At 42.2% G+C, this 12,061-nt stretch overlaps 1 protein-coding gene across 1 annotated transcript in view; it reads right to left on the bottom strand.

Moving 5' to 3' along the window:
- The window catches only part of LOC308289535 (uncharacterized protein), a gene marked incomplete at its 5' end in the record, with an annotated part of 138,822 nt that overhangs the window by 48,232 nt on the left and 78,529 nt on the right, over positions 1-12,061 (bottom strand). The window contains 9 exons of the mRNA XM_080731239.1: positions 389-544; positions 2,285-2,518; positions 3,704-3,952; positions 4,962-5,094; positions 6,517-6,704; positions 8,772-8,925; positions 9,460-9,661; positions 10,040-10,268; positions 11,109-11,261. Of these exons, the coding sequence (XP_080587365.1) occupies positions 389-544; positions 2,285-2,518; positions 3,704-3,952; positions 4,962-5,094; positions 6,517-6,704; positions 8,772-8,925; positions 9,460-9,661; positions 10,040-10,268; positions 11,109-11,261 (1,698 nt within the window). The remainder of the gene's footprint in view (positions 1-388; positions 545-2,284; positions 2,519-3,703; positions 3,953-4,961; positions 5,095-6,516; positions 6,705-8,771; positions 8,926-9,459; positions 9,662-10,039; positions 10,269-11,108; positions 11,262-12,061) is intronic.

Here is a 12,061-nt window from a genome sequence, read left to right as displayed (position 1 = left end):
GAATTACAAGTAAAAGTCTGGAATTAAAAATGTACTAGAGTAAAAGTGTTGGCATTAAAATGTAAAAGTACCAAAAGTAAAAGTACCAAATTAACGTTTGAAAATAGCCTAAGTATAAAATAGGACTAAAGTGGTTAATGTATGTTTTTTTTGTTTAGTTTTTTAAGTACAATATGGATAGTAGTGGATTAAAGTATTATTAAAGTTTAAAGTAAAAGTATTGGAAATTGGAAATACCCATGTAAAGCACAAATACCTCAAAATGTTACTTAATTACAGTATATGAGTGAATGTGATTAGTTGATTTACACCACTGCTTGTAGGTATATAAACCCACAGCTAGAGTAAGTGCATGTAACTAAGGCAGTGTTTTATGGCTCCTTCTCACCGATGCTACACTCGTCTCTGTCGATGTTGCAGGTGCTGCCCACGTAGCCGGCTGGACAGTTACAGTTGAACATGCCGTTGATGGGGTTGGTGTCGCACTGGGAGCCCTCTCTGCACGGGTTGCTGATGCACGCGTCGTCTATGTGGCACAGCAGACCTGGAGGGAGGGAGGGAGGGAGGGGGGCATGGAGAGGAGTCAGCCAATGCACTGCTTCTCAAACTTTTACATGTCAACTCTGACAGTATACAAATGGTTCCATTTCTACCAGTGTTGATTTCGTTGACTAAAACTATATGACGAAAAATGTTTGTCGACTGCATTTTTTTCACAGACGAAAACGAAATAAAAACGAAATAAAAAGTAATCTGTGATGACTAAAACTAAGACTAAATATATTGACAATTTCGTCAACAAAATAAAAACCAGACTAAAACGTTAGGGAGGGACTAGTGGAGAAGAGAGTAATTTTATATTTGGTTGATCTCTGGTTTTGCGTACTGAAAATAGCAGATCTACAAGCTCACAACATGTCGCAGCACGACGCGTTGTGAGCTTGTAGATCGGCTATTTTCAGCACGCTATTTTCAGTCATTACGATGCCATCAAGGCCTGTCAAAATGTATTTCAGTTGACTAAATCAACTGTAGATTTAGTCAACTAAAATCGTATGATATTTAGTCGACTACAATTAGACTAAAACTAATACTTTTCAGGTGACTAAATTATGACTAAAACTAAAAGACATTTTATTCAAAAGACCATGACTAAAACTAAATAAAAAATGTGCTGTCAAAAACAACACTGATGTGTACACTGTCAGAGTTACAGTCTTGTATGGGTCTAATTTAGACCCCCATAAAGGAACCCACAAAGTCCCTGGAATCCACTTTGAGAACCACTGAGCCAAAGCACTGTTTACACACTTCTTTGGCTGCAGTACACCCTTAAACTGATTTCTGAAGCCGAGTACCCCCTTCCCCTGATTACAGCATTTTGCTTAGAAAAATTGACATCAAAAGTCCAGTTCCCATGCCAATATATTCAAAACAAAACAGCATAATGCTGTCAAGTAAACATTCTAGTCAATAACAGTTGTTGTACTAGTCAAGGTATTGATGTAATTTGGTTTAACAATTTACAGAGGTTTTTTACGTCTAATTTCAGTGCGTGGGGGCATCCGTACAAGTGGCCAAATATGTATTTTTAGACACAATAAGGCCATTCCCAAGATGCACCGCAATCTTTCATGGGCAGATGTGACTTATTGGGGCAAGTAGTGTCTTATTGTGTCTAAAAATACATATTTAGCCACTTTTACGACATACCAACATACAGTAGAAGTGTACACTTCTGGGGGCGCCTGCTGGCCTAGTGGTCAAGGCGCATACCACATACTAGGCTATGATGCCTGCTGGCGTCGCCGGTGGTTCGATTCCCAATCCGGACGACCTTTGCCACATGTCATTCCACATCTCTCTCCCCATTTCCTGTCAGTCTACTATCCTATCAAATAAAGGCATAAAAAGCCCCAAAAACTAATCTTTAAAAAAAAAAGAAGTGTACACTTCTATGCATTGCAGACGCATCGAGAGCTTGTAGATAGGCTGTTTTCGTTGCAAAATATGCTTCCACGGAAAGAAGACATACTGCGTTCATAGGAATCCAAATGACAGAAATCAGTCTTTCTTGGCCACTGATAACTTTAATCCATGCGGTCAGGACTAATGTAAACTGCCTTGGGAATCAAGATAAAACTTCTATTCTCTTACAATACTTGTTTCGATGTGACCACCCTCACCCAAATTATCAGGAGAACTGTGGGGTTATGAATGTTAACCGTAAGTTTCTAAAAGAGAACACAACAGCGATGTTTGATCCCCGCTGGCCCACACACACCTGTTTTCCCGTAGGGGCAGAAGCAGACGAAGGAGGCCACGCGGTCGATGCAGGTGGAGCCCGGGCTGCAGGCGGCGGTGGCGCAGTCGTCGATGTTCTCCGAGCAGTCGGGGCCGCTCCAGCCGTTGACGCACACGCACACGTAGCTGCCGATGAGGTTGCTGCAGGTGCCGCCGTTCTGGCAGGTGTTGGGCTGCAGCGTGCACTCGTCCACGTCTTCTGTGCAGTGCTGACCTGTGGGGCGGGAGGAGGAGGAGGAGTCATGAATGAAGATCTACGAGCTTGAAGATCGACTATTTTTTGCGTGCAATGGCGTATAAGTTAAGCCGGTGTTTCTCAAACTTTTACATTTCAAGGTCTCCCCTTAACTCTGAAAGTATACAGATGGAACCAAATGGACCCGTTCGGGTTAATTTGGTTCCATTTGTATGCTGTCAGAGTTACAGACTTGTATGGGTCAATTTAGACCCCCATAAAGGAACCCACAGTCCCTGGAATCCACTTTGAGAACCACTAAGTTAAGCAAAAACCAGTTTAATAGCTTAATTTTTAATTTTCTCCAAAGTCATTCAAATGTTATTTATGAGTCGATGTTGGATAAGCATCACTGCAAGGCTAAGTCATGGATGTGTTTTAATCCGTAAAATCCATCTTTTCTCCAGGAACCATTTTGGGGGTCCTTGACATGAAAAGGTTTGAGAACCACCGCCGTAAGGGGTGGGCTGTGAAAGGCAGCCAGACACGAAAATGTAATTATTCATTCATTCATTCATGCATGCATGCACAGAAAACACATGCACACACATACACACACACACACACACCGGCCCCCCTCTAGGGCTGTCACGATTATGACATTTTACATGACGATTAATTAGACATAGACATAGACATAGACCTATGTCTAACCCAAAATAAACATATTTGAACTGGGGACCCTAAAAACACCTTAAATATTTTATTTCTTCTAGAAATAGCTAATCTTTCACTCAGTAGGGGAAATGCCTGTCGCATGTTGATGATGTCATAAATGTCATGTGTAATTTTTATGGCATGCATGTGGAAAAAAACAAAACACAAACACATTTGAAATATTGATTTGATGCTCATATTAACCATAGGAAGTATTAAGTTTGTTTTTATTTTCACATGCATGCCATTAATTCCATAGGGATAGATCACACTTGACATTTGTGACATCATCAACTTGCGACGGGCATTTCCCATATGGAGTGAAAGATTAGCTATTTCTAGAAGAAATAAAATAATTGAGGTGTTTTTAATTTTACATTGTAGTTATAGAGGACAATTATAATGTATTAAGGCATATTTGTCGTATTAGTCAGGGATCACTTTAACGCTGTATTAGCGTTGCGTTAACGCTAATACAGTTAAGGCTATTTTCAGCGTTAACTGTACCTGTGTATCCCAGGCGGCAGCGGCACTGGTAGTCGTTGGCCAGCTGCACACAGTCCAGGCTGCCGGGGGAGTGGCAGGGCCTGGAGAGGCACTCGTTCACGTCGCCCTCGCAGTGCTCCCCGGCGAAGCCCGGCGGGCAGGAGCAGGTGTAGCGGCCCACGCCGTCCAGACAGTGGCCCCCGTTCAGGCAGCGAGGCCACGAGCCGGGCTTGGGGGCGCAGTCGTCCACGTTCACCTCACACTGGAGCCCTGAATGAACACACACACACACACACACACACACACACACACACACACACACACACACACACACACACACACACACACACAGAGGAGAGAGGAAGGGTATCAGCGTATGTGTGTGTGTGTGTGTGTGTGTGTGTGTGTGTGTGTGTGTGTGTGTGTGTGTGTGTGTGTGTGTGTGTGTGTGTGTGTGTGTGTGTGTGTGTGTGTGTGTGTGTGTGTGTGTGTGTGTGCGTGTGTGCGTGTGTGTGTTGTGTGTGCATGTGCGTACTAGGGCATTCACCAAATATTCGAATATTCGAATATCGAAAGTCACTATTAGAAGTTGAATATTCGCTTTTTTTTATTTTGATTATTGTTTTCTCTTTAAAAAATATATAGTTTATAAAGCTTGGCTAGATAGGAAGTCATAAGAATTAGCTGTCAATGCCCCTGGTGGATGAATTTGTTAATGCTCTATACCAGGGGTTCTCAAACCTTTTTAGGCCGTGACCCCCAAAATAAACATATTTGAACTGGGGACCCTAACCCTGACAAGCACTTGGAATTGTAGGTATTACATTTAATGTGACTCGGTTCTGCAGATAAATATTGTGAAAATAGCAGAACTACATGCTCAAGACGCCTCGCAACGAGAGGCGTTGTGAGCATGTAGATCGGCTATTTTCACAATGTTTGCCTCTTGCTTACTTAATATTTGACAGTTTGGCCAGTCCTGTCGAATATTCGACTATTCGAATACTTTGAGGTCGAATAATTCGAATACTAAAAATCACTATTCGTCTAAATTCGTGAATGCCCTAGTGTGTGTGTGTGTGTGTGTGTGTGTGTGTGTGTGTGTGTGTGTGTGTGTGTGTGTGTGTGTGTGTGTGTGTGTGTGTGTGTGTGTGTGTGTGTGTGTGTGTGTGTGTGTGTGTGTGTGTGTGTGTGTGTGTGTGTGTGTGTGTGTGTGTGTTGTGTGTGCATGCGCGTACAGTATGTGTGTGCGTGTGCTCATATGTTTATGTGAGGTTACCCCGTGTTCCGGGCGGGCAGAGGCAGGTGAAGCGGTTGATTTGGTTGATGCAGGTTCCTCCGTGGTGACAGGGGTTGGAGTGACATTCATCCACATCGTACTCACAGTTCACGCCCTGGAAGCCTGGCCGACACTGTAGGCACACAATGAGGAGTTAATAATATTATTATGGGTAATAATAATAATAATAATAATACATCCAATTTACACGGCGCTTTTCTTGGTACTCAAAGTCGCTTCACACAACAGAACGAATAAAAGAAACAACTTATTATGAGAATAACTAGTTAAGGCTAAAAACTATGCAAAGAAAAAAAAAACATTTAAATTAAAAGGCCGACCCGGGGATGTGCGGAATGCGAGTCTGAAAAGGTTTTTCAGACGTGTCTTTTGAATCCTTCTAAGACTTTTTGAAAAACCTATGTTTCCATGTCAGCAATCTGGCCAGCCATCATCAAAGAAAAGGTCCTTTTCACTTAACTGGAGCTCAGTTAGTCTGTTCTTGAGAGACTACTATGTCAGTGGTTCTCAAACCTTTTCATGTGAAGGACCCCCAAAATGATATTTATTTGGCCACGGACCCCCATACAAAATATCTAGTTCCAGGGACCACCCAGAAGCAAAATTTGCGTTACAAACGTTCGCTTTGAAAATACATATATCCAAAGATTTGCACACATTTTCACAACTTTTTCAAAAATAGCAGATCTACAAGCTCGCAGCGCGGCACTCGGTGCCGCGCTGTGAGCTTGTATATCTGCTATTTTTCACTTGGTTAAAGCATTCAATAATTCTAGGCCTAATTAACAGGTAGCCGGTGAAGGTGGTGGAGGACTGGTGTCTGGATTGATGTGGTGTCTGGATAGTCAGAGATTAGTTCTCACTATGCAGAAGACTAGAGGCACAACAACAACCTCCTCATTCAAACTAATACTATCTGAAAGCAATAGACGAAGACAATGTGAGTGCGGTGGTTTCTGGATGTAAAAGCGTTGCTTGGAACCTGCACCCGAACAAATAAAAGTTCAAAGACTACGGTTCCTTTGTAGTTGAGCACACTGCACACCGGCTGAACCTTGAAGTGACTGAAAGCAATCCAACACATTCACAAGGCCCACGAAACACAAACCAGACCCCCCAACAAACACACACACATAGGGCTGTCACAATTATTACATAATCGTCTAATCGTGATTATTTGACATAATCCTGATTATTTTTCATAATCGTCATAATCGTTTCCAGTCAAAAATAGTGGAAATAGCCGATCTACAAGCTCACAGCGCGTCGCATCGCGACGCGTTGTGAGCTTGTAGATCGGCTATTTCCACTATCAATGTTATTTTTTAAGTAGTAAGTTGTCAAATATGTCAGTAATTTCTTGCCAAAAAGAAATGTAATCATCAATGACAAAAACACAATTAAATTGTTAATCGCCAATTATTTGAATGACAATTAATCGTCATGTAAAATGTCATATCGTGACAGCCCTACACACACACACACACACACACACACACACACACACACACACACACTGAATTCCCTTCCTTACTATGCACTCGTAGGTAGTTCCCTGGTAGTCCATGCATGTGGCTCCGTTCCGGCAGGGGTACGACTGGCACTCGTGGACGCTCTCGTCACAGTAGCTGCCCGTGTATCCCGGCTGGCACTGACACTGGTGGGAGTTATCCACGTTCACACACCGCCCTGCGTTCTTACACACCTTCTCCAGCTCCAAACCTGATGCAGAGCAGACCATCACAGGAGCATGATTAATACACACAGGAATGTTCTCGTAAAGGTTTTCTTTAAAACAGGGGGTCTTCAACGTTTTCAGGCAAAGGACGCCTTAGCTGAGAGAGAGATGAAGTAGGGACCCCCAGATTCCATAGTTTCATTGTTTGACAGCACAATTATCAGTGTATTTTGGATTCATGTCAATTTATGTTTTCAGATATGTAACCACTTGAACCGTCAATACTTAATAAACTTGACCTTTCACTCAGTACATAGCACTGCGAGGCGTTGTGAGCTTGTAGATCTGCGAATTTTGGCTAAAGTTCTTAGAATATGGACGTTATGGTTTAAGTGGTTAATATAAAAAAGGAGAAAACAGTTTCTATCACACAAAGATTTGAAGGACCCCCTGTAGTAACTCTGAGGACCCCCTAGGGGTCCCGGATTCCCTGTTTTAAATGTTTTCTTTAAAAGGTTCATACTTTTGTTCTTTTCTTTTCCTTGTTTTACATTGCTTGACTGCCAGACTGCCAACTCAGCCTCTCAAAAGAGAAGACTATGATAATTGGATGGAAATCTCAATTTTGGTCACTTTATTCATCCTTTCCTAAGTCCACATGGTTGGATATGCACTGCACAGCACAATTCTCAACAGATTGCATAGAAACCAGGGACCTGGAGTTGTTGGAGTGTCAAAACAAATATGTTGAAAAGGGGATCCATTCCAACAATCCAAGACTCTGCTGCAAGCAGGGAATCAGTAAGCAACTTTTACGGCTCATTTCCACACAGCTCTGTGAATGCAAAGCGAGTCAACCACAAGTCCATTCATTCATTCTGAAGGGAAACTCCATGATCTCTGATATCTGTGTTTGTGAAACTACTCCTGTTTTTTTCTCCCTCTGTATGGAATTTGCCTCGCGTTTATTGAAAGAACAGAACTTTGGCTACAGATTTCAGAGACACTGTGTGCACCATGTGCCACGGAACAGCAGGGCAGATGATATTTCATTCCATTCAGTCGCTTGACAATGTTAGTTTCTTCTTTATAGAGCGCTTTTTGGGGTACTCAAATGCATAAATAAATGCATCACTGCATGAATAAAAAGTAAATGCATTTCCTTGTGCTGAACACTAGAGGGAATACTAAAGGAAACATGTTCTCAGCGGATCTGCAGAATTCACACAAATGACCTATTTGGAGTCAAACGACGATTTTCGCCGAAAAGCTACAAGTTTGCCTGGAATATTTTTAGTTTGAGCTTTATTAAACTTTTTATTTCAATCAACAAACTGCCATGACAAAAAAAAACACATACAGAAATTGGTGGGGACGACGACACCATTTACTCTTATAGAAATACAATTTTTCCCAACGTTTTTTGTATGTCTCTGCTTTGGTCCTCAGGTTATACGTAATCTTTTCCATGAGGCTGATTTCTTCAACAATGTCAACGTCCAACCAATGTTCCTCGCTAGGAGGAGCCTCTTTCAACCACCTTCTTGTGATGGCTTTTTTTAGCCGCCAGTGTCAGGATTTTGAACAGATGAACGTCCTCTTGTCCTACTGTGTCTTCGAGTATCAAGCCAAGATATGATACTCTGGGGTCGCTAATCTTATAACCCATGTTTTCCTCTAATATCATTAGCACACTGTCCCAGAATGTAGTTTTAGTTTTAGCATACGTTTTCACTGTACTATCTGTACTTATAACAATCTTGTTTAATAGAATAGATAGATAGATAGATAGATAGATAGATAGATACCTTTATTATCCCAAGGGGGAAATTCAGTTGTCCAGTAGTAGCACAGCAGTATACAGTTATTTACAAAGTTACAGAGACGTAAGAAAAAATAGATAAGAGGAAAGAAAGAAACAAAAAAACAAAAACAGAGCAGTACAGTACCAATAAAGAGAAGGTGCAACAATAGAGGGGGCGAAAGTATATAAGTATATATACATAAAGTGTCTTGCAATAGGACCATAGCAGTCAATGCTAGTTAGTGCAAACAAGTATCTCACTGTCATTGTTAAACAAAGCAAAAATACTCAACGGCTCGATCCTCACCATTCCTGGCAGCATAGTCCTCGCAGGACATGTTGGGGACGTCGCAGTAGAGGCCGGTCCATCCTACGTGACAGTGGCAGGTCCAGGACGTCTCAGTCTGGGAGCAGGTGCCTCCGTTCCGACAGCGCACCTGGCTGCACAGGTTCACATAGTTCTGCACAGAGAGAGACAGGGGAGAAGGAGGAGGGTTAGGCCTGAACGTGCATGTCTTAGGATCCCTAAAATGATATATATATAAACATTTCAACATTATTCAAAATGTCCAAATACTTTCAAGATTTATTTTGTAAAATGCTCAATAATAGCAGATGTACAAGCTTGCAGCAGCACGGCATGAAGTGACACGCTGTGATCCTGTATGTCTGCTATTTCTTTTTTATAGCCAACATATAAATAGATAAAGTGGTTAAAATGATTGATGCTGTATTTCTTTATTTTGTTTGTTTTTTTGGTGGATTGTTTTGGGGGCTTTTATGTTTTTATTGATAGGACAGTGGACTGACAGGAAATGGGGAGAGGGGTGGGGGTGACACGCAGCAAAGGTCGTCGGGATCGGGATTCGAACCCGCGATAAGCTGTCAGGCTGGCATTGCAGCCTAGGGTGAGTCTGTCTTAGGTCCTTTTGCCTTTTCTCATTGAAAACACATAAGCACGTTACACACATTCCTAAATGCACCCAGCAGTATACCTGGCAATTGTGCCCGTTGTATCCCACAGGGCAGGTGCAGCGGTAGGTGCCCAGGCCGTCGGTGCAGGTGCCTCCGTTCTTGCAGGGCTGGGAGTCGCACTCGTTGTGCTCGTACTGACAGAAGGTGCCGTAGAAACCAGGGCGACAGCGGCAGGAGAACGAGTTGATGTCGTCGATACACGTTCCATTATTGAGACAGGAGCTGGAGAGAGGACGATTGAGAGAGGGGTCAGGAATGGAGAGAGAGAGCGCAGTGTTCTGTTTCAAATAGGCAGAGCTACAGGAAAAATATAAACATGGTATAGTTATGTACTGTGAGGTGGAAACCTCATATGTTCATAAACTCTAACTTTTCAGGATTCAAATTCAAAAATAGAAAAAGTTGCAGATCTACAAGTTCAAAACACGTCACACACAGCGCCACGTTTCCAGCTTGTAGATCTACTACTTTTGTTATTTTTGTGTGACGCTGTAGTATGATCAAGTAGGGCTTGAATTTACGGGGAAAAAAACACAACAAAAGTTAAAATACTGTATGGAGATAAGAGGTTTTTTCTGTCCACTTGAATGAGCAGCCTACCTCTCAGTGCATTCTGGGATGTTGTGTTCACACAGGATCCCGTCGAAGCCCGGCCGACACTCGCACACAAAGCTGTTGACGTAGTCACGGCACGAGGCTCCGTTCAGACAGGGCTGGCTGGCACACTCGTCCACCTCGCTCTCACAGCGCTCCCCCACGAAGCCGGGGCGGCAGTCACAGGAGAACCGGCCCACGTCGTCCAAACAAGAACCCCCGTTCAGACACGGGTCTGGGATAGAGAGAGAGAGAGAGAGAGTGGATGTAGAGACTTATGGTAAGAGCAAAAGAAAAATGTTTGACAACGTAACTAAACTAAGATTCTTGGCTTTATTTATCAGCAAATCGGTTGATTGTGATTCGGTTGGATGACCATAACATATCCAGCCGTATAAGACAATGTTCTTCTTTTACCATTTTAAATCGAGTCTAAAATCAAACATGTGATTATTAAATGGAGTGTCTCATTTGCTATTTTCTTTTAAATATGTCATTTAAGTCAGGTTTATCATTTTAGATGAATTGCGTAAGGTTTTGTATTGTATTGGAAATTGGAAATGAACTTCATATATGGCTGTAAACCTGGTCGACTTTGTACAGTACAGTACAGTACCTACTGTACACTATCTCCTGTCCAGGGCCTATGGATTAAATTGAGCTCTATAGCGAATGTTGGGACCGTTATTGAACTGTCCATGGTCCTGTAGTAGATTAGAGATTATCATGATTGATTATTATGTGTGACGTTATAGAGTAGATCATGTGTTCATTGATTATATTAATATCTAGCTCTTATGATACATCATTGATACTGGATAGATTGTAGTAGTACTAGATGTCGCAGTAGGACTGAGTAGCTAGCTATCTTGTTATGGTACAGCTCGTTCCAGAGGCCTTGAAGCCACACAGTATAACTTAGTGTCTGACCATTCTTCTTGGCAGAACTACTTTATCACTTCCCAGAGTGATAAACTGTACATCTGTCCATGATATCATGTTACATAAACTTGACCACCACTACCACCTAATAATAAGTAATACGGCGTAATACGGTAATAATACGCTGACTCACTGGGCAAGCAGTCATCGATGTTGGTCTGACAGTTGTGTCCGCTGTATCCGGGCAGACATTTGCAAGTGTAGCTGCCTTGACTGTTAATGCAGTGAGCTCTGTTCAGACAGGGGTTCTTCTTGCACTCGTCCACATCCTCATTACAGTGAGGGCCTGCATGAGAGTCACAAATAATACCGTTATCGATAGAAATATAACCTTTTCCTCCTTCACTGTTACTCATGAGTGTTCATTAGCTCAGAGTTAAGAAGGACACATCAACCCTGAGGACTGTACTGTGTAAATTACACTTTTTATGTGTATTTCATTTAATTGCTGATTGTCATCTGATGCTTGAAACTCACAGGGCACGCAAGCGCACGCTCAAGCACACATGCACCAGCACGTGTATGGAAACCATTTTTTTTCTCCCTCACTACAATGTTAATGAATGACTGGCCACGGCGTAGATGTTTTTTCCCTGCTCCGGGCAAAAAAAAAGAAAAAAAACGGTTTCCCGACCAGGTTTGGCGATAACAGTCGCACACAAAAGTCCTCAAGCGTTAGTCAGCGGAAACTAAAATATTCATTGCCAGAAAATTGCCCTTTTCCTACAATTCCCAAGAGACTAAATTAAAGCATAAACGGGAAGCGCTTGAAAATCTAATTTTATAATTATTGTATTATACAGATCGTAATGGCCAAAATGGAAATTCGATTAATGGCCCAGCTCTAGTTTTCACATTTACGTATTACTCCAGTGATGTCACTGGAGCAACATTTTTCAACACTACTACAATTGTGTTTCAGTTTGTAAATACAAGAATTACAGTACATCTTGATAGTGTCCCTTTAACCTAATACACCCTAACAAAGTCAGACATAAATGTACGCATGCACGCACGCACGCACGCACGCACGCACGCACGCACACACACACACACACACACACACACACACACACACACACACAC

The sequence above is a fragment of the Nannobrachium achirus genome, assembly GCF_963921795.1.
Source record: "Nannobrachium achirus genome assembly, chromosome: 1".
In the NCBI taxonomy this organism is placed as follows: domain Eukaryota; kingdom Metazoa; phylum Chordata; class Actinopteri; order Myctophiformes; family Myctophidae; genus Nannobrachium; species Nannobrachium achirus.
Note: the sequence above shows the minus strand (reverse complement) of the source record. Positions and strands in the feature narration are given on the sequence as shown.